General features: G+C 46.5%; 1 protein-coding gene across 1 annotated transcript; it reads right to left on the reverse strand.

Annotated features, from left to right (window-relative positions):
- Window positions 1-230: 230 nt before the first annotated feature.
- Window positions 231-25,909, reverse strand: POLR1B (RNA polymerase I subunit B). Its single transcript, XM_035111116.3, has 15 exons — window positions 25,675-25,909; window positions 24,269-24,436; window positions 22,221-22,367; window positions 21,040-21,172; window positions 18,272-18,408; window positions 16,875-17,098; window positions 15,924-16,095; window positions 13,932-14,103; window positions 11,432-11,713; window positions 10,211-10,344; window positions 7,619-7,789; window positions 6,817-6,973; window positions 5,489-5,685; window positions 3,575-3,828; window positions 231-2,529 (listed from the first exon to the last, which is right to left on the reverse strand). The coding sequence occupies exons 1-15, from the start codon at window positions 25,852-25,854 to the stop codon at window positions 1,650-1,652; spliced, it is 3,408 nt and encodes a 1,135-aa protein (XP_034967007.3). The 5' UTR covers window positions 25,855-25,909; the 3' UTR covers window positions 231-1,649.
- Window positions 25,910-27,857: the final 1,948 nt, after the last annotated feature.

Here is a 27,857-nt window from a genome sequence, read left to right on the forward strand (position 1 = left end):
TCCATGTTTTGACCCCAGCCCCTGTGAACTGTCATAAGTAATATGAATTGGCCATTAGCATGCCAACAGAACTTCTGAAACCCATCAATGGATTTCTGCTTTTTGTGTGTGAAATATAATGAATATTAATAAGGGCTGCCAATAGTTTAGGTTCAAGGTCAGGTTTACTTTGCTATAAATCCTAACAAAGCTAAAATATCACCAGAGTAAAAAAAACAACAGGAGCAGTATTTGCATAAGATTCTTTTTTATTTTTTAAGAAAGTATTTTTTTCACAGAATGCAAACAATGGAGCCATGATCAAAACAAGGCAACTTTTCATAAACCTTTTTTTAAAAAAGCAGCAAGTAATATTAGTTGGATCCTATTAAACTGAAAAGGTCTTTAAAAGACAAAAGCAATATCAACTGTAAAACATCTTTTAATGGAAATGTTGTGAGCAACCTCAGGTGAAAATGGAACAGCAACAACAAAAAGCAACATCCTTTGCTTTTGAGGAAATAAATACAGTCGTACCTTGGAAGTCGAATGGAATCTGTTCTGGAAGTCTGTTCGACTTCCAAAACGTTCAGAAACCAAAGTGCAGCTTCTGATTGGCTGCAGGAAGCTTCTGCAGCCAACCAGAAGCCGTGGACGTTCGGGTTCCAAAAGAACATTCGCAAACCGGAACAATTACTTCCAGGTTTGTGGCATTCGGGAGCCAAAACGTCAGAGTTCCAGGGCGTTCGGGATCTGAGGGGATAGGGATGTGGATCTGTCCTTCTGGACCCTAGTATGCAACTTAGAAATGGCACGGTGGGTGTAAAATAACAATGGAGCAAATAGCTTGGCCCCTGCCCTTCAGAATGCAAGGAGGAAGCACCCTAAGAACCTTTTGTTGGTACCCATCATGGGGTGAAAACATAAGAAGTCTGTTTCTGTCCATTATAACTTTCCTTCCTTTTATGGCAATTCTAGTGACCACTTCAGGGCTGTCCAAGGACTTGCTTACATTACTTGAATGGAAAATGGCTGCAAGTTTCTAATACTGGGACAGTATATGGAGGTGTAAAAAAGCACATGTCTCTTTTCTACCGCAAATATTTCTGGTTGTGTGGTCAGCTTTTAAAATTTCTAAGCCTCTTTGGTATCTCTGTTGTCAGCATTCATCATCACAACTGAAAACCCATAGCTCACATACACACACAAAAGTTATCTTGACCTCCTAGCTCTGGGAAGAAATTGCAAATACGTTTCTCCCATGGGACCTGTGGAGGTGGTGAACTTGTGCTTCTTCAGACTATCAAGTCTCATCTGTCTCAGCCAGCATTGCCAATGACCAGGGAATGATGGGAGTTGTAGTCCAACAACATGGAAGGGCCCATAGGTTCCTCACCTGTCCCAGCTGCAGAGCACACGTCTTTTTAAAAAAGCCAGCTTTCAATAATTTACTGAAAGCCCCAATAATTATTCTAGTTAGTCCATTAACTACGTGTGCCCTGGGAGTCCAATTTCTTTGTAAATAAGCATTAAGCAGAGTTCCACCTCACTTTTAAATATATAGGAGACTAATCTTGACAGGTCATAACAGCCCTTTTAAAGACGGTTCCACGGGAGAAACGTACTTTCAATTCTCTCCCAGCGTTAAGGTCGGGACAGTTCACACCACCCTAACTCACACTGAGTTTCACTTTTACATTAATGGAAGCCAATTCCGCCACAAAGACGCGGAAGACATACGGGACGGCAATCGTTTCAATGGTGTCGCTCCGGCCGCAAGTGGTGCAGACGTGTTGCCTGATGCGTGTGGCGGACCACTCGGGCGGGGGCTTCAAGAGGGGAGAAAGCAGGCTCCCACACTCGATGCACACGTGGGTCACCGAGCGATCGGAGCAGTGGAAAAGGCGGTCGTGCAGCAAGAAGGAGGCCCCGTGAGCCAGCAGAGCGTCCCTCTCCATCTCTCCAAAACGGATGCCGCCCTGAACGTTCCGCCCTCCGATGGGCTGGTTGGTGACTTTATCTCTGGCCCCGGTAGTCCTCACCTGGAACTTGTCAGAGACCATGTGCCTGAGGCGCTGGTAGTACACCACGCCGATGAAGATGTCCGCTTCGAGCTCTACTCCTGAGACGCCGCTGTACATTCGCTCCGTTCCGTAGAAGTTGTAGCCGGCGGCCTTCAGCATCTCGCCAAAGTATTCCAGAGCAGAGTTCTCCTCGGAAAACGTGAAGGGCGTGGCGTTGTGACAAAGCCCGTGCAGAGCGGCGGATTTGCCCGCCATGCTCTCAATTAACATGCCAATGGTCATTCGGGACGGAAAGCCGTGAGGGTTGAAGAGGATATCCGGCACCATCCCGCTTTCGGTAAAGGGCATGTCCTCAGCAGGCCACAGTCTGCTCAAGATGCCTTTCTGTCCGTGCCGGCTGGCAAATTTGTCCCCGATCGTTGGATTCCGGGGGACCCTCAGGGTGATGCAGACACACCTGAATTTCCCAGTCCCGGTGTCGTTGCTGCATACTTTGATGTTATCCACAATACAGATTTCCTTGTTCCTGGGAAAAAAAGGAAAAAAAGGTTTGGATCGCCAACAGATTTTGGAGGAAAGTTGATTCCAATTTATTTGAAGATGATGGGGGAGGGGAATGTGTGAAGTATTCACCCAATACAAATACAGAATAAAATGAAGATGGAAACAAATGAAAAGATCCTGCAAATAAAGAAAGCAAGGAAGCAAATGCTCTCAACCCAAACCTTAACACCCAGAGCAAATAGTCCCAAGGATTGCTGCCTAACTGCAACCATTAATAACCACCATTGCAATCAGGAGAGGGGAAGGACGGGTGGAGAACCTTATCGGGACCTGTCTCATGGGCCAAATTTGGCAGCAATCTTAAAAGGGAAGCCAGAGAAGGCTTGCAAAAGGCTTCACAATCTTGTAAAGAGCATTAATTTTTTTCATCCATTAACTTCCACAAATGGGTTTGGCCAGGTTTTGTGGGTATGAGTGACCCTGTGACTCAGCCAAGGCTATCCTGTGAGCATAGCTGCCTAAATGCACTGCAACAGAACTGCCCCCATCCAAAGCATTTTCCAGAGCAAAATACTGCTCTGTTCAACAGAGAACCTATAAAGCAGGGTGGGGAACCCATGGTCCTCCAGATGTTGCTTGGCTCCAACTTACATAAACTCCAGCCAGCCTAAGAATATAAAAAAAACCTTGCTGGATCAGGCCAATGGCCCATCTAGTACAGCAACCTGTTCTTACACTGGCCCACTAGATGCCCAGGGGAAGCCTGGAAGCAGGACTTAAGTACGACAGGAGTCTCCCCTCTTGGGAACCCCAGGAACTGGTATTCAGAAGCACGCTGTCTCTGACAGTGAAAAGAGAACATAGCCATTGTGGCTAGTAGCCTTATCCTCCATGAATTAGTCAGCATGGCCAATGGGATGGGATTTGTAGACCAGCAACACCTAGAGAGCCACAGGTTCACTAGTGTTTCAATAGGCAGTTTATATACACACACACACACACACACACACACACACACCCATCGTCTTGTTGAAAACTGTAGCTAAATAGCAGCATTTTGAACTCACTTGTGGTAGGTCACAAAGCTTTCCCCCGTGTTGAGATTCACGTAACTATAGAAAGGGTCCCCATATTGAAGTCTGGCTCCAATGTGGGGCAAGCCGTCAGGATCCAGATTCTGCAAAGTTGTCAGCTTATCCTGACCAATCCCAAATACCAGATTATCCTCTCCCTTCTTGACTTTTTCCGCAAGGTCAATACGTTGCGTTTTGTAGATACTTCCATGTCCAAAGCCTCTCTCCCATGAAGCCTTGTTCAGGATCTAAAAACAACATGAAATAAAACCCCCACACAAATCAATGTCAAATAAAAACTTGGCCTTTAAGGAAACTTGAAGATCCTTTTATCCCCAAATTCAGATAATCTTAGCTCTCTTATTTAGGAACTGTTTGATCTACTACTGCTATTTTAATGTCATTCTTTGTTTTTAAGCGTCATTTTAAAGTTTGACTTTTAACGCTGTATTGGTTTGTAATTAGCCTGGGGAGGGGGGTATACACTCTAAAAGGCAAACTAGAAATCAATTCAAGCTAAGTAATAATAACGATAATGTTATGAGTTTGAGGAGGGGGATTAGGCTGCATATACCTGAGTCCCTTTCAATTCTAGGATCCAGCAAAGGTTAAAATCTAAAGGTGGATTCAAATGGTTAAAATAGCCAGATAAGCTTCCCTCCAAATATGGCTCATGAAGGTAACAAAGCATGGGCTACCCTCCCTCAACTCCTGGTAGTTAGTTAGAAAAGACAAAGCCAAGCTGAGTTGTATGTATGCAAGCTAGAAGCTGGAGGAAGAAGCAGGCTGAAGCCTGTGAGGAAGAGACATGCCTGATTTCTGCTCACATCCAAGGCTATTGGGGAAGTAAGACCCCTTTGGGCTGTTAATGCTGTGAACTCCTCCATTGTAGCCTCAGGTTGTATTTACATGTAAACAAACCATGTATCATAAAGATACCGGTCTCCACTGTATCTATTTCAAAGGAAACACAAACCTGTGGGCCTGGAACCTTGCAACGCTCAAGAGATTGGGGTGATGTGCAACAACAATAATAGTAAAATCAGAATAAAACGAAAGAGACAAGACAATGCTTGAGCATTTTCAAATGATTTTGTTACAGCGCTTATGGAAAACGCGGTGGTGGCGACTACTGATACCCTTCCACACACATCTCAAGGTGATAATACGATAAAAACAGCTTAAAACGCAGAAGATGACACTTTCCAATAAACTCATGATTTTCAGCTTTCTGAAATTATCACCTCGGGGGACTCAAAAGATAGCCCACCTATCTGGTTCACATGGTAATAGGCAGACCTTCATACATGCCAGAAGTTATAAGTTCTTAAATGTCAAAAAACAACAGGATAAATCAAAACTACTGATTTCTATCTTTAAAGTTATGTGAGGCCGTAGCCAGGGATCGGGAATGTGGGGCCCTCCAGATGTTGCTGCGCTCCCAACTCCCACAGGCCCTCATGGCAAGGGATGATGGGAGATGTAGTCCAGCGTTTCCCAACCTTGGGTCTCTAGCTGTTTTTGGACTACAACTCCCATCATCCCTAGCCAGCAAGATCAGTAGTCAGGGGTGGTGGGAAATGTAGTCTGAAAGCAGCTGGAGACCAAAGGTTGGGAAACCCTGAAGGACCAGATTCCCCACCCCTGCCTTAGGGAGAACCTCCTCTTTCTCTTCCTTATCCCAACACCCAGTGAACAAAGAGCCCCCTCTGTGACCAGAAATACATATGTCCTCCCTTGTGAATGCTTAACATACATTTTTCCAAATCATTTTCTTTTGCCAAATCATTTTTACTGATTTTCCAAATTTCCCTTCATTTTCACCCTAAGGTGTCGGGATTAGGAAGGGAGAACACCATTAATTCGAACGTAAATTTCCTTTTTGCTTTTTTAAAACCAAGGACTCACCATTGCATCTTCCATGTCGTAGCCAGTATAGGAGATCACGGCAACAACTGCATTTGTACCGATCGGGTAGGAGTCCATGTCGTAATGGTCATACATAGCCGGCCGCACCAGTGGGCTTTGAGGGGTCTGAAGTCGGTAGAGTTTATCGTCTGACCGGTATGGGAAGGTCAGAAGCGGGAAACCCATCGTCTGCTTGCCTGGAAGGACAAAATACACACACAGACACAGCAGACGTAAGATGAAATAAGCTCAAAGTATTTCATGTCTTCCATAGGGAAAGACCAGAGTTCAAAGGAAGAAGGCAGGTTTTGCATGCAGACCACAGGCTGGTTCCCTGGCAGAGGATGGGAATTACTTGTGCCTGAGACCCTGGAGAGCCACTGCCAGTCAGAGCAGACAATATTGGGTGAGATGATGAACTAGCCTGATCTCCTGTAAGGCGTCTCCCTGTATTTCCTAAGTATAAAAATAATACAGCACTTAAGGCATTCACTTCCATTTGTTTCCCTTTCTATTTCAAATCCTTATGTGGGGCTGCTCTATGTGCAATCTAATGTTTCCAGCATCCTCAACTCTCCATCTTCTGTTCCACTTAAAGTTTTTTGTTCTGGAGAGCCCCCTCCCTTTTCTGTTGTCTTTCAACAATTCCCATCAGCCCCAACATGCACAGCAAAAAAACCACCCACTAGTATAATCTGTTTAATTCCCCCCACAACCTGGTTCTTTAGCTGCCCCTCATTAATTATCAGTGTTGTGTGCCCCATGACCACATTGTTCTTACTGCACTGTTTTGGCATCCCACCCAACTCCCCTCTCCAAAAAAACCCTATGGTTTTTTTTTGGGGGGGGTTGTTGCAAACTTTGGCATTCCCCCAACTGATAGTTTGATGTGCAGATGGGAACCAATTGGCTACATAAGAATCCATACTTGGAGAACGAGTTTCCTATGAACATTTTTGTTATTTTGTTTTATAGGAATTACTATCTGCCCTTCACCATAAAATATAATACAGTGGTACCTCGGTTTTCGAACGTAATCTGTTCCAGAAGATCTTTTGACTTCCAAACCGTCCAGAAAACTGAAGCATGCATTTCCGGAAGCATTTACGTCCAGAAAATTCAATATGGAAGCCGCGTGGCGTGTTCGGCTTCCGAAAAGCTTTTGAAAACCGAAACGTTCGACTTCTGAGACGTCCGAAAACCAAGGTACCACTGTACATGATTAAAAAGCAGTTAATATGATTTACATCAGAAGAAAAGGGTGGGTCCAAAAAGTGCATCTCGAGCTGTCCAAGGCCAGGGTAAAAAAACAGCCAAGGATTACTTACCCATCTGACACTGGTACATATTTCTTGGACTCTGGTTGTGATCCGAGAAGGGAATAAAACTTGCCACCACACTTAATATGCTGTGGGGAAAGAGCTCCTGGTGCGTGGTCAGTCCTGGCTGAATTTCATCCTCAGACACAGCAATGTTCATGAAGACCTGGGGTAAGGGAAAGCCAGTTTATACCCTTTGCAGAAAAGACTTTTACACAAATGGAAGTCACAATTCTTCAATGCCGTACTATTAAGTCAACACACGCAATCAAAAGAGCGCCAGTTGGCATGATCTGCACCAGATTTTAACAGTCGTGGTAATGGTAGCTCATTTCCTTAAAACCTATTCCTGCTGGAAAGAGCATTTCATGAGATAAGGTGGCATTAAAACATGCTCAGCAACACCATTGCCGACAATTGTGGTTGCAGAATTAGAAACAAGAAGATGCAAAGTAAATGGTCACAGATGCACAGGCAATACCCACTGGACTAACTTGTTAGCAACGGCTCTTCGTATCAACGATTTGTTAATAATATTTTTAAGTAGTTGCACAATCCAAAATTGCAGAGAAAAGTACAAGACTATAGAAACATAGGAAGATGATTGAACCTGGGACCTTCTGCATGCAAAGCACATGCTTTACCTCTGAGCTACAGCCCTTCCCTGATATGAATCCAATCACCTCCCATTTCCCTTCCAATTCTACTCACAGTAACAGCAGCAGAAGGGATTCAACTACCCACTTAGGATACTATTGTTCAAATACACTAAAAGGATTCCCAAGATCATTGTTGCATAATCAACACGTACCTGCTCCATTGTGCCAATTAATTCTTCTTTTCCCAGGGCCAAATTTTGCACGGGACGCATCATCCTACAAGGGGTGGTGAAAATGAAGAGTCCTGGGTAAAGGCTGGGTTTTCCTGTCATTGGGACAAGGACCACCTCCGTCCAAACGGGAATCTTCTTTTCTTGCATTGCCTATTGGCATAAATCAAAGAAGCGTCCATTTTATGTCCTTCAACAAAAGCAAGAGAGCGATGCAGAAATGTCTCTCCTGATCCACAGAGGCAAAGTGAAAAACAAAATATTCAAACAGAGCAAGACTTCCCACTGTCAGCAAGGGTAGGGCCAGGTATTTATCCTATATAATAATGTCCATGTTGTCCCTGCGTCCAGATGTCCCGTGTGTCCCTGGGTCACTGCGCATGTGCCCCAGGGATACAGGGATTGGACAGCAGAGACTGCGCGCGCGCACTCTCCCCCCACTCTGCCTCCTCCAACCGCCGCTCCCGCCGGGGTGGAGGCCGGCGAAGGCCTCCTCACAACCCTCCCTGGCCGTGAGGAGCGGCGGTTGGAGGAGGCGGGGGGGGGAGAGTGCGCGCGTCCTTCCTGTCGGCGGCTGGGGGAGAGGAAGGAAGGAGGAGAAAGCGCCGCTTTCTCCTCCTCCGTTCCTGTCCCCCTGCCGCCGACAGTAAGGACGGGTCCCAGGGTTCGGAGAAGCGCTGCGCAAGCGCTTCTCCGAACCCCGGGATGTCTGCTTCCTGTCGGCGGCTGGGAGAGAGGAACGGAGGAGGAGAAAGCAGCGCTTTCTCCTCCTCCGTTCCTGTCCCCCTGCCGCCGACAGTAAGGACGGGTCCCAGGGTTCGGAGAAGCGCTGCGCAAGCGCTTCTCCGAACCCCGGGATGTCTGCTTCCTGTCGGCGGCTGGGAGAGAGGAACGGAGGAGGAGAAAGCAGCGCTTTCTCCTCCTCCGTTCCTGTCCCCCTGCCGCCGACAGTAAGGACGGGTCCCAGGGTTCGGAGAAGCGCTGCGCAAGCGCTTCTCCGAACCCCGGGATGTCTGCTTCCTGTCGGCGGCTGGGAGAGAGGAACGGAGGAGGAGAAAGCAGCGCTTTCTCCTCCTCCGTTCCTGTCCCCCTGCCGCCGACAGTAAGGACAGGTCCCAGGGTTCGGAGAAGCGCTGCGCAAGCGCTTCTCCAAACCCCAGGATGTCTCCTTGCTGTCGGCGGCTGGGAGAGAGGAACGGAGGAGGAGAAAGCAGCGCTTTCTCCTCCTCCGTTCCTGTCCCCCTGCCGCCGACAGCAAGGACAGGTCCCAGGGTTCGGAGAAGCGCTGCACAAGCGCTTCTCCAAACCCCAGGATGTCTCCTTGCTGTCGGCGGCTGGGAGAGAGGAACGGAGGAGGAGAAAGCAGCGCTTTCTCCTCCTCCGTTCCTGTCCCCCTGCCGCCGACAGTAAGGACAGGTCCCAGGGTTCGGAGAAGCGCTGCGCAAGCGCTTCTCCAAACCCCAGGATGTCTCCTTGCTGTCGGCGGCTGGGAGAGAGGAACGGAGGAGGAGAAAGCAGCGCTTTCTCCTCCTCCGTTCCTGTCCCCCTGCCGCCGACAGCAAGGACAGGTCCCAGGGTTCGGAGAAGCGCTGCGCAAGCGCTTCTCCGAACCCCGGGATGTCTGCTTCCTGTCGGCGGCTGGGAGAGAGGAACGGAGGAGGAGAAAGCAGCGCTTTCTCCTCCTCCGTTCCTGTCCCCCTGCCGCCGACAGTAAGGACAGGTCCCAGGGTTCGGAGAAGCGCTGCGCAAGCGCTTCTCCAAACCCCAGGATGTCTCCTTGCTGTCGGCGGCTGGGAGAGAGGAACGGAGGAGGAGAAAGCAGCGCTTTCTCCTCCTCCGTTCCTGTCCCCCTGCCGCCGACAGCAAGGACAGGTCCCAGGGTTCGGAGAAGCGCTGCACAAGCGCTTCTCCAAACCCCAGGATGTCTCCTTGCTGTCGGCGGCTGGGAGAGAGGAACGGAGGAGGAGAAAGCAGCGCTTTCTCCTCCTCCGTTCCTGTCCCCCTGCCGCCGACAGTAAGGACAGGTCCCAGGGTTCGGAGAAGCGCTGCGCAAGCGCTTCTCCAAACCCCAGGATGTCTCCTTGCTGTCGGCGGCTGGGAGAGAGGAACGGAGGAGGAGAAAGCAGCGCTTTCTCCTCCTCCGTTCCTGTCCCCCTGCCGCCGACAGCAAGGACAGGTCCCAGGGTTCGGAGAAGCGCTGCACAAGCGCTTCTCCAAACCCCAGGATGTCTCCTTGCTGTCGGCGGCTGGGAGAGAGGAACGGAGGAGGAGAAAGCAGCGCTTTCTCCTCCTCCGTTCCTGTCCCCCTGCCGCCGACAGTAAGGACAGGTCCCAGGGTTCGGAGAAGCGCTGCGCAAGCGCTTCTCCAAACCCCAGGATGTTCTAGCGCCCGTTATTGAACGGGCTGAAATACACTAGTACAATTATAACTCATCTTTATCTCTTCACCCTTTTAATTCTGTAGGATAAACATAGCTACAGGCAGCTGGACCATCAAACTGCTGCAAGATGTCCAAGAGCCTGCAGACTTTCAAGTACAGTAGAGATGCACATTGCAGCACAAACAAAACTAACCTTGAAGTGCCTGAGTGTCTCCACAAGACCAGGAGCCTGATCCTTCTCTATCCAGCCTACTGGGGAGCCGTCTAATGAAACTGGGTAACATTCAGAGTAGGGCTGGCTTGGCACAGCATCAACTGGAGTGACACCTACAGAAAGTTGCACAGCAGTATGTGATGCATCAACGCCATCGACTGCAAGCATCCTTCAGAAGGCGAACAGATGTAACATTTTACTACACAAAATTTGCAGCAAATCTTTGTTCCAAATGATGAGCCTCTCTAGGTGGTTTGAAACATACAAACCTGTAATTTCTTTCGGGTTTTTTTTATTTAAAAAAACAAACTGATATGCTAAGAAGGGTTTGTGGCTCATTTTGAAAACAGGGTGGGGCACTGACTGAACAGTGTTTCATTTGAAGCAGGGAGATCATGGCTTCAGGTCCCTGGTTCAGCCACAAACTCAGGAAGTGAGAAGACTCTTTATTTGCATTCTAAAACTATGCTGCAGAAATACATACCAGTAATGCAGCCCAAGAGCTTATTGTTGAAAGTGATCGATCAGGTTTAAGATTTCTCGGGGGAAAGACCAAGCCTGATCACATCCTGTGGCCAGCAATCATATGATTTAGCACAGTAGTTCAAGATATGATCTTGCCTTGTACTGACTCAGTCCACTGTGGCACATCTAGCTTAGTACGGTCTCCCTGGCTGCAGCTATTCAAGATCTGATGCAGAGGTCTTTCCAGCACCTGCTAAGCATGCAGCTGCAGCCCTCATCTTCCATGATTTCAATTTTTTGACATTTATCTTCACATGCGCTTGTCTGCTAAGGGTCTTCTGCATTCTGCCAAAACACTACACTACAGAGGCTTCTGGGGCATGGCTCTGGGGCTACTGCACATGCTGGGCCTGTAGGGCCTCACCACTGCCCAGCACAACTTGAGGGTGTACTCCAGACATTCTTGTGGCTGCAGACTGCAAGGGAAGACCAGCAGTCTAGAAAAGTGCTGTTCAAGGAAGTGTATGTGCCATAAATGATCTTCTCACTGACAAACCCAGATATGTTTCCAAGGAATCCCAGGATTTCCCAGAACCCAATTTGAAACCCACTACTTTGCAACCATCTCTGTGGGCATATTAATTACAGCTCAGTGAAAGGGCAACCCTACCAATCTGAGACTTGCTTTCCCCTGAAAGCATTTCTTATAGATCAAATCAATCCATTCTTACCCACCCAAAGAGCAAAGCAAGGACGGCAGGGAGAATGTGTACGATGCCTGTGTTACTATTTCACATGGAGCTGTCATGTGATTCATCAGACCGCATGGTTCTCCGTCGGGCGTGTGGACAGGACAAAGGAAGCCCCAGGACTCCGGCAGCAGCTTGCGCACCGTGGTGGTTCTCATCTTGAGAAAATCAGCCCCTCTGTGCACACAGCGGAAATGGGAGAGGTAGCGGATGAAGTTCAGCTTGTCTGCTACCACACAGAGACCTGAGCTTTGCAGCATGCCCAGACCTTGGAGAGAGAGAGAAATGGGAAGCAGGGAAAATCAGCTTTGATCCAAGAATTATTTTGCAAGAATAGTTGCTTGGTAGCAGTAGCAGTTTTAACACCACCACCACATGCACTGAGTTGTGTGATGTACGTCAAATATTAAACTACATCAACATCTGAACATCGCGGCAAACAGAGTAAGCTTCCATTAGGACTTCTGATTTTTTAAAAATAGGGGAAGTAAACACAAGTGGGTGTAGGCCAAGTAACAGCTTCTGTGCCTTCAGCAAGGAATCGCTCTAGGAGTGTAGGGCATAATGATTACACCAACAGATTGGCCAATCATCCTCAATACGTTCCCTTGTAATCTGCACTTTCCTTTGCTGTGATCCCTTGAACGATATGGTGTGCATCACCTTTCCTGATCTTTGGTTGCAGCATCCTACAGGCTGGACTGCAATCTAAAGGGGAGTTAATTGGTTGTGGGAGTGTAGTTTGGGATGCAAATGATCCATCTTTAGAATGAGAGAGCATTCTAATCCTACGATTAGGATTTAGTGTGTACACGCTATTTAGTGTGTACACGCTATAAAGTTAAAATTCTGCACCCAAATAATCCTAACTTATATGACAAGGAAGAAACAGTTTCCTGCCCTGTCTACAATGACATACGTTGATCAGATCAGCATTAATTCCTCTTACTCTGTATAACCTATTCTGCCTTGGCTGCTAATGGGAGAGCTATGGAAGTTGCACAACCCCAACCTCTGGAAATGTGTTCCTTGGGTGCTGAGTTTTCATCATGCCTTGTAGCAGTTTTACAAACATAAAGATAAGGAAGTGTTGGGTTACGCCCCCACCCGAAAAGGCAAGAGTCCATGGAACCTGATCTCTGCACCCTAGAATCACTGCATCCGCTTTGTTGTGCGCTTGCAAATTCTCACTTGCAAACAAGCCCCTTGCTTATGATATCCCCAAAATGTCTATAGCAGCCTTTCACAAGCTGGTGCCATCCACGTGCTTCAGACTACAGCTCTCCTCCGTTGTGCTGGCTGGGGCTGATGGGAGTTGTAGTCCAAAGCACCGATAGGTTGAGGAAGGCAGATCTACATAATACAAGCTAAAAAAAGTCAGTGCACCGTGGGGAGATTTCTAAGAAGGCTGCTGCCTTGCTGGAAACGTTTCCGTATTGATAGTTTTGCAATTAGCCTCATTTTCATAGAATCATAGAGTTGGAAGAGACCACAAGGGCCATCCAGTCCAACCCCCTGCCAAGCAGTTGATGAACCGGGAGGAGAACTTAGAAATTCACTCAGACACTGCTGAACAGAAACAGCAAGTAGGTTGGCAGATAATCCAAAGAGCATGAATTATTTTTAAAAGTAGAAGAATATTCTTCTAACAAGTCAGGGTGCATTTGATTTAAATCAAATCAATTTAAATAACGATTTAAATCACTAGTCAGTAAGACTTGATTTAAATCATATTTTTTTTACAGACAGACTCATTCTTGCTGGTATAATCTTAATATTTACAACCAGATGAAGGTTTCATATTTGGAATAATAAATTTTCAGAGTCGTTTTTACAGTTATATTAAAAATTACTGATTTGGTTATACTATTAGAAATACATAGACAGATAATTACAAAATTATTGTGAGGTTTAATAAGTTAACAGTTTATATTTGGACAACTTTTCTGCTGTACTTTATTGGAAGGAGAAAAATAACCATCTCCTTTAAAACAATTTAAACAATTTATTTAAGTAAAACAATAACATTACAGCATATGTTTGTTAACTGATGTGGTTAAACGATTTTTTTTAAAAAAAACCCCTCAGACTGAGTTTTAGCACACATTAAAATCCTTATTTCCTGATGAATAGCCTTTGGACTATAATGTAACTTAAATAGAAAACTACCTTTAGAAAGATTTTTCCTCCAAAAGCATTTTATTTTAAAAATCAGATTTAATTTTTTAAAAAATCAGATTTAAAAGTTAAAAATCCAATTTTTAATATATATTTTTTAAAAAAATCATTGATTTTTATCCACCCTGTAACAAGTACCTATTCACAAATCCAGATTTGGATTTGGTTTAAAGTCACTGAGCATTGACACCAGGGGATCCTAGTGCTGCAATTCTATACAGGTTTACCTAGAAGGGTTTACCCTATCTAACTCAACTGGGGCTTCAATGTCTGTGCAAAATTGTGCTGCAGGTCTCTGACATTTTTACCTGTCTTAGAGCGCAGGTTGCCAGTAGCAAGGAGATACTCAAACATCCTTGTAATATCTGTCCCCATGCCAAGAATCTTCATCATGTTTTCTGCGTTAATCGTCATAGCTGACCTCTGAGCTTTCTTGTCCAAAGCTATTTTCACAGACTGCAACCAAGTTTCCAACTTCTCCTGCGATATAGGATAAGAAAAACAAACAAGAAAAAAGACTTCAAGAACTAACACAGCGCACTTCTATACAAACTGGCCACAGGACGAACTAGTATGTGGGTGGCAAGGAATGTTCCTGTCTCAACACAAGGGCAGAGGGGAAAGTCGCCGTTGGAACTAGGCCTCTCTCAAATTGCCTCCTGATTCATCACAACCGAGCTCCTATTATGTACACCTGCTTTGGAACTTCTACATTGCAAAATGTGTCACACAGAATCAACCACCGGCACAGATTTCAATGCTCTGGCCAAATATGCAGCCACTAGAGGTGAGTAGAGATACCCAGCTTAATAAGGAGGGAAATCAAAGCTGCAGCCGACAACAATTTTGCCCCACTGACTAGGTTGAGAAGCTGTTATCAACCAAACCACAATTTGTTGTGACGTGAACATGCTTTCAAATGACCTTGTGTCCTGCAACCCCCTCCTTGGCTCATGGCAGAAGTTTGTCATTTTAACTGAACCTGAAAAGATGACTGTTCACTTGGAGTCCTTGCAATGGAGAACTGGGGGATCTCGGTTTGCAGGGCAAGAACAAGCCAGGGTTACAAGAATGGAAAACTATGGTTCAGCTGGAGTTGTATTGCACACAGGTCTGAGTCTTAAAAAACTTATTAGCCAAACCATAGCTCCATGTTACTGCTCAACCTAGCTCCTTGGGATACTGCTGACATTTCCACTGCTTTCAGCTATGCAATACATATTCCTGCATCTGAGCTCAAATCTGACCTGTAAGAGGGATAGTACATAGCTGTGAGAAATCAGTGAGAGGCAGGGCAACTGGAGAATAATTTTCCTTCTCCAGCTTCGTCACAAAAAAACCCCCAGAACCTCAGCTCTCCCACCAAACACAAAACTTCCTGGCACAAATAACTCCATATAATAAGAACAGTTTTTACTTAGGATTATCTTATCCAGGGAGAGCAATTTCCTAGTCTACTATTTTCAGCATTAAAATAACCTCCCCAATGAAACCTGCTTGGCACTTACTTTAATCTCTTTCTGATGCCGCACAAAGACCTTTTAATTTTTTTCCAGGTCTTTGTAATTATGTGATGGGCTATACCAGGAGTTGTCAACATAGCACCCTTCCAGTGTTGCGGACTACATCTACTATCATCCGAGGTTATTGGCCAGGCTGGCTGGCGCTGATGGAAGTTGTAGTCCACATAATCTTGAGGGCACTGCATTGGCTATCACTTGTAATTTTGTTGGTTTAAACCCTGTAAGCTGCCCAGAGGACTTCAGTGATGGGACAGCCTATAAATGACATAAAATAGTTATGGTGTTGTGGGTTAAACCACAGAGCCTAGGGCTTGCCGATCAGAAGGTCAGCGGTTCGAATCCCCACGACGGGGTGAGCTCCCATTGCTTGGTCCCTCCTCCTGCCAACCTAGCAGTTCAAAAGCACGTCAAAGTGCAAGTAGATAAACAGGTACCACTACAGCAGGAAGGTAAACGGCATTTCCGTGCGCTGCTCTGGTTCGCCAGAAGCGGCTTTGTCATACTGGCCACATGACCCGGAAGCTGTACGCCGGCTCCCTCAGCCAATAACGCGAGATGTACGCCGCAACCCTGGACCTAATGGTCAGAGGTCCCTTTACCTTTTACACAAAATAAATGGAAGTTTGTGGGAACCACAAGATGCTTGATGTAATCTGAAAAGCTGTTGCCTGTTTCTCACGGCACACAGGCAAAAAAATACAAAGATTTTTGGCAACTATTAAAGAGCATGTTTCTGGCTATATATAGGGGAATGGAGAATAACTCTCAGGGTAGTACCTTTAAAAACATGAGGTAAAGTTGTCCCGAGGTGAGCACCTCTTGATTCATTAAACTGTCTGGATTGTCCTCCATGCAGCCTTCTTTGGCTAAAGTAAAGAGTTTCCGAGTCATGAAGCAAAGCAGGTAGAACTTCTCAGCTTTGTTATTCAGGTGTATGCAGATGCATTGGCTGTGGGAGCAACACAAAGTTTTGTAATAACTATTTCTTTTTTAGCTGAGCATCACTCCAAAACTTAAACATGGCAGTAATTTTAGCCCAATGCTATCTTTGCAACGCCTTTGGTACTTTCAACGATACAAAGCAGCCTAGGATTTCATGGTGGTGGTGACCTTCCCTAAGTTTTGGTAAAGGGCCTATTTCACTGGAAGAAAATTAGTCTTCCGTTGGGGTGGGATAGAATAGCTTTTTTTGGTAATTATTATTCATGCAATGAATTGTAACAAAAAAAAATTCACATTGGTTTTCTTCGTGAAACTAAGACTCCTAACCCCCAAGAAACATTCAAGGCTTGCTCACACATTACACTGAATGCAGGTACAAACTGCTTCTATACACGTAGAAGTGTTTGTGTGAAAGAGTGTACACTCTTTGGGGTTGTACACCCACTGAACATTAGATTTGAATAATTGCACAAGGTTGCATCCTATTGCACAAGTGGAACAGAACTTCCCCTCCCTCTCATCCTCCAAATTTGGGGCTTCTCCCAGCCCTCAGGAACCGATCTGGAGGCAGTGCAGGGGCAGCAGAGGGCAAGGGGGCAGTTCCACTGCTCTTGCAGAAGTCATTCCACTGACGCCAGTGTCTTGCTGGATTCAACCTTTAATATTTCTGAACGTACCTCCAGGTTGGGGACCCCTGCACCAGGGTCTGGTTTGAAACCAGTCAAAGACTGGTTTTGTATTTCAAGAGGAAGATATAGTTTAAGTTACATCTGCCTAAAGACATACTCAAGAAGGAACTCTCCAACTTGTTCACTGCTGTGCCAGTCAGGAAGGCTGAATTTCACTCTGAAGCGCTGCCCCAGGAAGATGAGGACTTGTTTCTGCGTCATGCAGCCATCCTCTGCTACCAGCCGCAGCATCTGAGACATACAGTTCTTGTAGAAAGTATCCTCTTCTTTTCCTTTAATCAACTCCTGAAAAATCTGGAAATCTGAGAAACTAACTAATGCCTAGAGGAGAGAAAGAAAAGGTTTGAAGAAATTAGTTTGGGGGGGGTGGAGAACACATTAGGCAGGTATCGCTAAAAGCAACATGATTTTCAAAGCCTGCAATTCTGTATATAGCCTGCTACCATGTATACTGGGGTCAGGCAGCCTTTTTCTTATGATGTTTTCCCATTTTCCCAACATGTCCCTGGAATGTGGGGACAGGAAGGAATGAGGTGAACCATACTATATACAGTGGTACCTTGGGTTACAAACGCTTCAGATTACAAACTCCGCTAACCCAGAAATAGTACCCGGGGTTAAGAACTTTGCTTCAAGATGAGAACAGAAATCGTGCTCCAGCGGCACGGCGGCAGCAGGAGGCCCCATTAGCTAAAGTGGTGCTTCAGGTTAAGAACAGTTTCAGATTAAGAACAAAGGCTTTCTTTTGGAAATTCCACAGTAATAAAACAAATAGTTACAATAATACAAAAATAAACATCGCTATTACATTTCATTAATTACATTCCATTTATAATTGACCCGCCTAACGACAAAAAATTACAACAAATAAAGGCTTGGCATATTTTGCTTTGCATGTCATGCATCTATCTCATATTTTGGTTTCACCTTTTAAGTTGCATTATTGAAATAAATGCACTTTTCGACAATATTCTAATTTTCCGCGTTTCACCTGTATATTCTCTACTTGGTTTAAACAATCCATTGTTTGCCATGTTCATACAGGGCAAAAGGTTTGCCTCCAAGCCGGAATTGGAAGCTCAGCTTTTGCTCTATTTGGACATCACAGCAAAATATGATTTAGGAAAGAAGGGAGGGGTGCAAGCGGAGGAGAAAGTTTGCAAGTTTAAAGCCCGTCCATGAAAATCATGGCTCGACTGCTACATTTAATCTAAGCTAGTGACAGGCTTGTAAATAGCCACTTGCCTACCTCAACCTGCCTTGAGTAGAAATGGACTCTAGGCATCCAAGCACAGAAAGACTCTGGAAACTGGAAGAGTGTCTTCACTCTCCTTTCAGGCTACTGACATACCATAAATGGCTTACACTAGTGTGTGAAAGCAGGTGGGCTATTAACTTTGAGCGGCTTATTTGCAATTGTACGTCTCATGGTTCTTGGAAAAGTAGTGTGTAAAATATAACAGGGATCCTACGGACAGAGCACAGCTGTAGTACCTTCAGTACAAATCCGAGTGGAAGAAAGAACAGCTCTTTTTGATGAATGAAGTTCAGCATCACTGTGCCATTTTCAAGGTAATGAAGGGTCATGTTAACCGCTGTGTGTTCATCTCTAACGCAGTGTATTGAGACACCTAGCACCATCCAAAGGAAGCAAACCGTAGCATATATACCAATTAATAAACAAATAAACCTCTAAGAGTTGCTGTGTCATTTTGTCATCTAAAAATACCAGCATTACTGTTATAAGCCAAAGAAGAAATACGGTAATGCATTTACCTAATACTCAACCCTAGCAATCACCAAAGAAAGGACATTCATTTGCACCTCTGTACTAACATTATAGTGCCAAACTACTAGTTCCATTAAGCCTAGCAGAATTCAGCAGTGCTTAGTGCTTTTGGTGGTTAGCTTGTTAATGTTGTTCATATTGTTTTGTGGATTATGAGTGCTGTTAATGCTTTGTGGATTTTATAATACAGTGGTGCCTCGCTAGACGAAATTAATTCGCCCTACGAAAATTTCGTCTAGCGAGGCACCGTTTCCCATAGGAATGCATTAAAAGTCAATGCGTTCCTATGGGCTCCGGGGAAACTGGTGGTGGTGGCAGCGCTTGCTCTCTTGGCTCGGGGAAGGCAGGCCGGCGCTTCCCCGAGCCAAGAGAGCAAGCGCCGCTGCTGCCAACGACAGAGCCGGATCGGACGAAGCTTCAGAAGCTTCGTTGGATCCGACTCTGTCGGGAGGGGTGGGGGAAAGGCGAAGGAACGATCCTGCGCCTTTCCCACACCGCCTCCAAGCCAGTGCCAGAGCCGAAGTGCGGCGCTGCAGCCGGGGGCTTTTCGCAGTTTGCCTCCCCCTTGGCTCGGGGAAGGCAAATGGCGAAAAGGCACCGCAGCGCCGCACTTCGGTTCCGGGGGGGTGCTCTGTCGGGCGGTGGGGTGGGGAACGGAGGATCCTCCGCTTTCCCACACACACATTGCCTTTCCCCCACCGCCGCCAAGCCCCATGCCGGCTTTTCGCGGCGACAAGCGGTGGCAGGGGAAAACCTTCTCCCGCCACCGCCTCCCGCCTGCCTCCCCGACACGGAACGCAACTTCGGAGACGTCCGAAGTTGCGCTCCGTGCCGGTGGTGCGGGGCGTGAGGAGGCGGCGGGGGAAGACCTTCTCCCGCCGCCGCCTCCCCTGACACAGAGCGTAACTTCGGCAAAGGCAAGCGGGGGACACCTAGCCTGCCCTCTTGCCTTCGCCGAGAAAGCGCCCAGCTTGCTCAGGGAACGCAAGCGGGCGGGCTAGGTGCCCCCCGCTTGCATTCCCTGAGAAGGCACCCGGCTTTCTCGGCGAAGGCAAGCGGGCAGACACCTAGTTCCTCCCCCGCTAGTCCCTCTTTGTGTTCCGCTGGTCTCTGCCGGGGCAGAGACCAGCGGAACACAAAGGGGAACCAGCTGCAGCGGGGAAAGAAGGCAAAGGAAGATCAGCTGAGAGGTGCTGACAGCTGTCAGCGCCTCTCAGCTGATCTTCCTTTGCCTTCTTTCCTTGCTACAGCTGGTTCCCCTTTCGCTAGATGAATGCCCTGATTTTCTGATCAGAGGTTTTTATGGCCACGCTCGCAAGACGAAGCGGTGGCCATAGAAAACCTCGTCGTATAGCGAGGCAACCTCCGATCAGAAAATCCTTTCGTTAAGCGGAATTTTCGTCTAGCAGGGCATTCGTCTAGCGAGGCACCACTGTACAATTTTTCTTGTGGTCGTGCTGTTTGGACTGTTTTTTTTAAAGTTGCTTTATAGAAGGTGGTTGTTTTCCTGACGATTTGTAATTGTTTTATATGGTTTATGTTACAATTGTGATGCTCTACTTATTATGTATTGTTACGTAAGCCGCTTTGTGACTCATGTGAGTGAAAAGCGGCATAGAAATATAATAAATGAAAATGAAGTCTAGCATAGCTTATTTTGGTTGGAAGGCTCTCTAAGACAAGAGCAGGGAGTCTGATTTGGCCAGGAGACAGCAGGTGATTGATGGGGCATAGGAATCTGCCTTATACTGAGCCAGACCATTGGTCCATCTGGCTCAGTATTGCCTATGCTGACCGACGGTGGATCTCCAGGATTCAGGCAGCAAGCCCTACCAGGTGATGCCAGAGATTGAATCTGGGACCTTATGCATATGAAGCAGAGGCTCTACTATTCAGCTATGATCCTTCAAGCGTTGAATTGCAGAGGGTTGGACTAGATGATCCTCAGGGTCCCTTCCAACTCTACAATTCTATGACATGTGAAAGCATGGATGCTCGAAGCGCACCCAACTCTTCCCTTACAACCGCGGCTTCAATTCTTTTCTGACTTTTCTCAACCTGACCTTCCCTGTGCCCGATGGCATATGGCATCAGGTGAAGGAAAGGTGGCTATGATCCACTCTAAACAGCCTGGGGGACCCAGGTAAGGAGGGTTCCAGCCATGCTCCAAGGCTGCAGGCAGACTTCTATTCCAGTCTGGCTGCCCAAGATGCTGGGTCCTGGACTTGGGCCCCCCACTCTGCATTCAGAGCCCATGCTCTGCCACTGTTCTCTGGCACCCCTTACATACTTTACTCCAGCATTTGTGGAAGTGGGCAGAGCAACTCAACGGCATCAGGGGAGGAAGAATCAAAGGTAGATAGATTGCTAAATCCAGAGAACAGCAAGAGCAACAGCATATGCTGTTCATCATCTGATTTATTTATTTTAATGCAGGATTATTTTAAAGTTATTTTACGAAGAACAACATTACCATATTGTGTGTAGCCTGGACCTCTGGATTTCCATTTTGGTTTAATCATTGCAAGGGGAAAGTTGCGCCTTGGCATAATCACCATTCTGATCACCTTTTCTATACCGTTAACAATGAAATAGCCTCCCATTTCCTGCCAAAAGGTGAAAAAAAGGCAATTAACAGAGCTGCAAGATTGAATTGGTTGATCCACTAAGACTTCAGTGCATTAATCAATAAAGGCAGATTTTATTAGGTCTGGAAGTGGAGGGTACACTTACTCATTTTTTAATATCGTTTTTGTTGCAAAGAACGACCAAAATTTTAGTAAGAGGAAATTTAATTTCAACATAATCTAGTTTATTTTCTTTATTTGGTCCACCCTGCTCCCTATTTGTAGCCTGCATTTTCCATTCCACTTAGGGAAGTTATCAACTTTACCTTTAAAATGATTGCACTTTAAAAAGCAAACTACAACCACGTAAGATAAAGGTAAAGGGACCCCTGACCATTAGGTCCATCTCGCGTTATTGGCCAAGGGAGCCGGTGAACAGCTTCCAGGTCATGTGGCCAGCATGACAAAGCTGCTTCTGGCGAACCAGAGCAGCACATGGAAACTCCATTTACCTTCCCGCTGTAGCGGTACCTATTTATCTACTTGCACTTTGACGTCCTTTTGAACTGCTAGGTTGGCAGAAGCTGGGACCGAGCAACGGGAGCTCACCCCGTCACGGGGATTTGAACCACCAACCTTCTGATCGGCAAGCTCTAGGTTCTGTGGTTTAACCCACAGCGCCACCTGCGTCCCCCACAACCAAGTACAAAGCTAAATATTAATAATAGCACCCCTAGGTCCTCACAGAAGTCAATAGATTGTTTTCTCCAGAGGGAGAGAAAACAATCTTGGTACAAATCACTTTTGAAATGGACATGGTGAAACTCATTCCAAGCAATGCAACATTCACTTTCTTTTGCTTCATATAAAAGGAGGGGTTGTAGCTCAGTCGTTAAAGCATCTGATTTACATGCAGAAGGTCAATCCCTGGCATCTCTAGGTAGGTTTGGGAGCGACTCCCAATCTGAAACCCCATACAGCTGTTGATAGTCAGGGTGGACAATAGGGAGCAGGGTGGACCAATGATATGACTCAGTATAAGGCGGCTTCCTACGTAGAAAGGCAAATCAATAAAATCCAGCAATACCTCTTCCTCCTCATGGTGTTTGATGAGCTCTTTGGGAGAGAGACCGTGGAGATTACAAAGTTTGGACTTCACCATAATTGGAGCATTTCCGAGGGACTGTTTTATAATCCCTTTAGGGGTGCCATTCAGTGCCCAGCTGATATCAGCCTATATTGGAGGGGAAATAATGATTTGAGAAAAACAGATCTATATTATCTAAATCACTGAAAATGTAGAAGACTCTCCTCTCAAAGAAATAGCTACACTGCAAGTATCTTACAAAGGCACAAAAAAATGTGCCTAGAGGAAAAAACTGCCAGCAGTGTGCTTACTTATTAGGTCAAATTTATAACATGTCCTTTCTCCCCAAAGGGAATTCAGGGCAGCTGAGAACAAGAAAACTCCTATTCATGAAAGCAATTAGAACATCCACATCAATTAAGAGCATCCACAGCAGGAGACAAAAGTGTTCCTGAACTATGTTACAAAGGCCTGGGCAAAAACAATTCTCAACATCCCACCTGCATGACTCATTTTCCTTGGGGAGTTCCTTAACTGGGGCACAAGCACTGAGAAGGCCCTTTCTCAGGCCCCCATCCTCCTTACTGCTCCAACTGATGGACAGGACCTCAAACAGGCCCTCTCCCTCAGATTGCAAATTTCAAGCCAGAAGTTACTGGTAAAGACGTTCCTTCAAGATCTTAGGTACCAAGTAACATAGGGCTTTGTGCACTAGTAGAAACCCCTTGAATAGGGTCTGGATACTCACAGGCAGCCAATTTTCTTTCTGAAACCCCGGAGAGCCGCTGCCAGCTTAGGTAGACCAGCAGTAGCCAACATGGTCCCTTCCAGATGTTGTTGGACTACAATTCCCACTATCCTTGACCACTGGCCATCTTGGCTGGGGCTGATGGAAACCGCAGTCCAACAGCATATGGAGGGCATCACATTGACTATCTCTAGTGTAAACAAGCTAGATGAATCAATAGCCTGCCATGGTATAAGGCATCTCCCTACAATGTCTAGTTAGATTCCAAGTATGAATTCATCAGATTTTCTGAAAGACCAGAGTGTGGTCCAGTTCAGCGCTGCCTGTTTTTCTAATCACAATCAAACTATTTTAATGCTTAACTTGTAGCCTCACATGCTCTCTTCCCATCTCTCCGCTTGAGGCAAATCATGGGTTGGCTTACATGAGCAAACCCACCTATCACCATGCTTGCAAACTGTTCTTAATGGAAGAAAGTGGTAGCTGACAAATTATTTGGAATCGTAACACCCACATGCTGTCTTAACAGTTCACCTTATACGGCAGCTAGGTAAAGGGACCCTTGACCATTAGGTCCAGTCGTGACCGACTCTGGGGTTGCGACACTCATCTCGCTTTATTGGCCGTGGGAACTGGCGTACAGCTTCCGGGTCATGTGGCCAGCATGACTAAGCCGCTTCTGGAGAATCAGAGCAGCACACGGAAACACCGTTTACCTTCCTGCCGGAGCGGTACCTATTTATCTACAGTGGTGCCTCACTTAACGAATGCCCTGCTTAACGAAATTTCCGCTTAACGAAAGGATTTTTCGAGCGGAGCTTGCCTCGCTAGATGAATGCGTTTTACGAAAAATTCGTCTAGAGCGAATCACGGTTTCCCATAGGAATGCATTGAAATTCAATTAATGTGTTCCTATGGGCAAAAAAATTTCAATGCATTCCTATGGGATTCGCTAGACGAATTTTTCGCTATAAGAAAAGACCCGTGGAACGAATTAATTTCGTCTAGCGAGGCACCACTGTACTTGCACTTTGACATGCTTTCGAACTGCTAGGTTGGCAGGAGCTGGGACCGAGCAATGGGAGCTCACCCCGTCACAGGGATTCGAACCGCCGGCCTTCTGATCGGCAAGCCCTAGACTCTGTGGTTTAACCCACAGCGCCACCCGCATCCCTATACACCAGCTGGGAGTGTATAAATCTCCAAAATAATGTAGTGCCAGGTCTCTACACACCTTGGATTTCTAAAGGTCACATGATTCCACCACACTCCTTTACACGTCATTCCATTTGTTACTTACAGTTATTTTTCCGCGGTAGGTGCTTTTGCGACCCCTGCATTCTGCTGGGTAAACTTTCAGCTCGTTACATATACTTCCTTTTGGTACCATAGGAGGGTTGATGGTGGCCCCCACAATGGCCAAAGTGATCCGATCATTCTTGTAAATAAATTCCAAAGGTGGAATGGCCTTTAAAAAATGAGAGAGAAAAAGAAAAAGAAAACCCACAGGTTATCACAGCTCACCACCAAATCCACTGCTGGTCATGACTGTCCTGTACTATAATAATAATAATAATAATAATAATAATAATAATAATAATAATATATTATTATTATTATTTATACCCCACCCATCTGGTCGGGTTCCCCCAGCCACTCTGGGCGGCTTCCAACAGAATATTAAAATACAGTATATTATCTCTCCAGGATTAGAGGCAGCAAACCTCTGAGCAATAGCTCTTTTCCTTACCTGCTCACTTCTTTGTGACTTTTTAGTTGGTCCCAATAAAGGCACTACATGTTTTTTAAAACCCACAAATCCCTCTTACTCTTAGAATATTAATATTATTATTCACTTTGATACCGGCTAATGCATGCTCCCTGCAGACATCTTTACTGTATTTTTTTCCTGCATCTGCTGAAGGTATTCTTACTTAGATGCGCCTTAGCCAGATGTCTAGAAAGCCTGAATGAATTTTGATTTGCTTTAGTCTACACTATGCTGGTTTTAACCTTTTTGTATGTTTTAAAACACAGCCATACTTTTTTTAAAGCAATGGTTTTACCCTCTTCGCAAACTGCTCTGAAGGTTCTTTCCCTTCTACAATCAGGCGGTACATAAATATAATGAAATGATCGATCAAATGCCAACTGCCACTTCCTTTCCCCAGTACAATTTATTCTTTGTGAAATACATTTCTGAGGAACAGGTAGGTAGCCATGTTGGTCTGCCGTTGAAACAAAATAAGAATAAAATAGAAAAATTCCTTCCAGTAGCACCTTAGAGACCAACTAAGTTTGTCATTGGTATGAGCTTTTGTGTGCATGCACACTTCTTCAGACACCACACTTCTTCAGATACACTTCTTCAGATACCTACAGTATCTGAAGAAGTGTGCATGCACATGAAAGCTCATACCAATGACAAATTTAGTTAGTCTCTAAGGTGCTGCTGGAAGGAATTTTTTTTAGTTTGGTAAGAAAGTCCAATACAGTAAAGAAGTAGCAGTAGTAGTAGCAGTAGTTGCTATTAAATACAGTACTATCAACTGACTTCCCTCGCATCCCCTTTTACTGTTCTAGTACAACTGCACCACCACCACCACCACCACTACTACTAGTAATATTATACCCGCTTCCTTTCCTTGACTCCACTCCCCCCCCCCCCGCCGGCTCCTTCCCCTCCTCTCGCCCCTCCGGCTCCACCTGCACGGCCCGCTGCAGCCCTTCTCCCACGGCGTAGTTGAAGGACTCGGTGTGCGCCCGCGCCACGTTCTGCAGGGCCGGCGTCTGGCGCTCCTTGGGCAGCCCGTAGTCCGGCGCCGTGAGGTTCCTGAGGCTGGGGCCACTGGGCAAAGCCCGCCACTTGCACGCGCTGTCGCCCATGCTTCTCCCTCGGCAGCCGCAGGACACCGCCTCTGCCGGAAAGACACTTCATGTTCCGTCACTTCCGTCCCGCTGCTCGCTGGGAGTTGTAGTTCTTTCGCCTCGGCGTTCTAACGGCGGCACTGAAAGGGAAGGCATAGAGCTCCCGGAGTGCATTGCGCCCACTCTTCCTCCGGGCAGTTTTTAATCCGCAGAGATAGAAATAATCTAGAGCTATACTACACCACGAACTCTTTTCTGTACAAAGTGATCTGTTTACGTCCAAGTTTAACACGCCTAGGGGTGTCACAATTGCCACAGCCAATATCTAGAGCGGCTCTAGGGAGGAGCATGGCCCAGCGGCGGATTTAAATTGTCACCATAGATTCAACGCAGCGTATCACCTCTGTACATTTTACTACTGCCGTATTCATTTCCAATCTCACCAACGGGCTCCCCGCCACCATCTTTCTCTCCTGCGCGCGTGCGCACTAGCGCGTGTAGCTTGCTAGCGCCGCCTAAAGGTTGGGAGAGGGCACTTCTTTGGAGGGGAAGGTTTGCTGCTCTGATGGCTCTCCTTTTCCATCCATGGGCGGGACATCCGGTCCGGCCCTATCGTCAGCCAGGGTGAGGCAGCTGTTTTAAGGGTGCAGTATCAGATTTGTCATTTATCGCTGCTGCAGTTTGTACTCCCAGCGAGAGATGGTGGTGGGATTTTCTGCCTCGGGTGCCAAAATAATCTGGCCAGTTTTGGATAATCTGTGCGCCTTGATTTGGGTGTGCAAAACATTTCCTGTTTTTGCATCAGGCAGCAGAATGTTTTGGGTCGGTCCTGCATGTTGTCTATGCTAGGATAAAGGCAGGAAAAGGGAAGAGGCCGGGTACTTTTATGGGGAATGGGGTGTGCTTCAACCTACAATCTAATCTGAAATGAAATTGATTTGAACCATGATGACCATGTTCTACACATGGGTGGCGCTGTGGTCTAAACCACTGAGCCTCTTGGGCTTGCCAATCCGGTGGTCAGCGGTTCGAATCCCTGCAACGGCGTGATCTCCCGTTGCTCTGTCCCAGCTTCTGCCAACCTAGTTGTTTGAAAGCACACCAGAGCAAGTAGATAAATAGGTACCACTGCTGTGGGAAGGTAAACGGCGTTTCCGTGCGCTCTGGTTTCTGTCACAGTGTCCTGCCAGAAGCGGTTTAGTCCTGCTGGCCACATGACCCGGAAATCTGTCTGTGGACAAACGCCAGCTCCCTCGGCCTGAAAGCGAGATGAGCGCCACAACCCCATAGTCTCCTTTGACTGGACTTAACCGTCCAGGGATCCTTTACCTTTTACTTCTGCTGCTGGAGGCAATAGATAGTATTCGACTAACTTTCACTCAGACCCATTGAAATGAATGAACATGACTAAGTTACGTCCTTTGATTTCAGTGGGTCTGTCCTGCCTAAAAGCTAGTTGAATGTCACCCATAATGCCTCTGAATGCCAGCTGCTGGGAATTCACATGTGGGCTTCCCATAGGCATCTGGTTAGTGTCGTTTCGAGGTTACAATTTAATTACAGTTACCTTCTGGTAACTGCCAAGGTCTAGCAGTGGAGAGAGAGGAGGAGGAGACAGGACCAGCCCACCCATGAGGCCAGGTGAGACGGCTGCCTTGGGCGGCAGGAGCCACAAGGACAGCAGACCCAGCCTCCAAGGATCACATCCCCTCTTGTGCTCCCTGGCAGGCTGATCTGCCTCCTCTGCAACCCCCTGCAAGTGTACCAGCACTATGGTGGCTGGCCTGGAGTGTCACCAGGCTCAAAATGCCTGTGCTTCAACAAGATGAGTTATGGGGAGAGGTGGCAAAATGGCGCATAGGGCCGGTGCGCTTGTGCATGGCAGTGGTGGGGGCTGCAGGGGAAGTGCCGTTGTCACCAAAAGGCAGCACTTTCCGTTTTGCCTCAGGCTGCAAAAACTCCTGGGCCGGTCATGTTTTAAGGGGATACTTATCAAAAAATGTGAGAAGTTGCTGGACTAC

Source organism: Zootoca vivipara, chromosome 3 (genome assembly GCF_965207765.1).
Source record: "Zootoca vivipara chromosome 3, rZooViv2.hap1.1, whole genome shotgun sequence".
Taxonomy (NCBI): domain Eukaryota; kingdom Metazoa; phylum Chordata; class Lepidosauria; order Squamata; family Lacertidae; genus Zootoca; species Zootoca vivipara.

Excerpts from the sequence above, each read along its gene's own strand:
- POLR1B (XM_035111116.3), bottom strand. The coding sequence starts at position 25,854 with ATGGGCGACAGCGCGTGCAAGTGGCGGGCTTTGCCCAGTGGCCCCAGC. Across the intron at positions 18,409-21,039 it reads TCCAGGCTACACACAATATG|GTGTCTCAATACACTGCGTT; the intron begins GTAATGTTGTTC and ends GGATGGTGCTAG. Across the intron at positions 14,104-15,923 it reads TTTACCTCATGTTTTTAAAG|GAGAAGTTGGAAACTTGGTT; the intron begins GTACTACCCTGA and ends CCTATATCGCAG.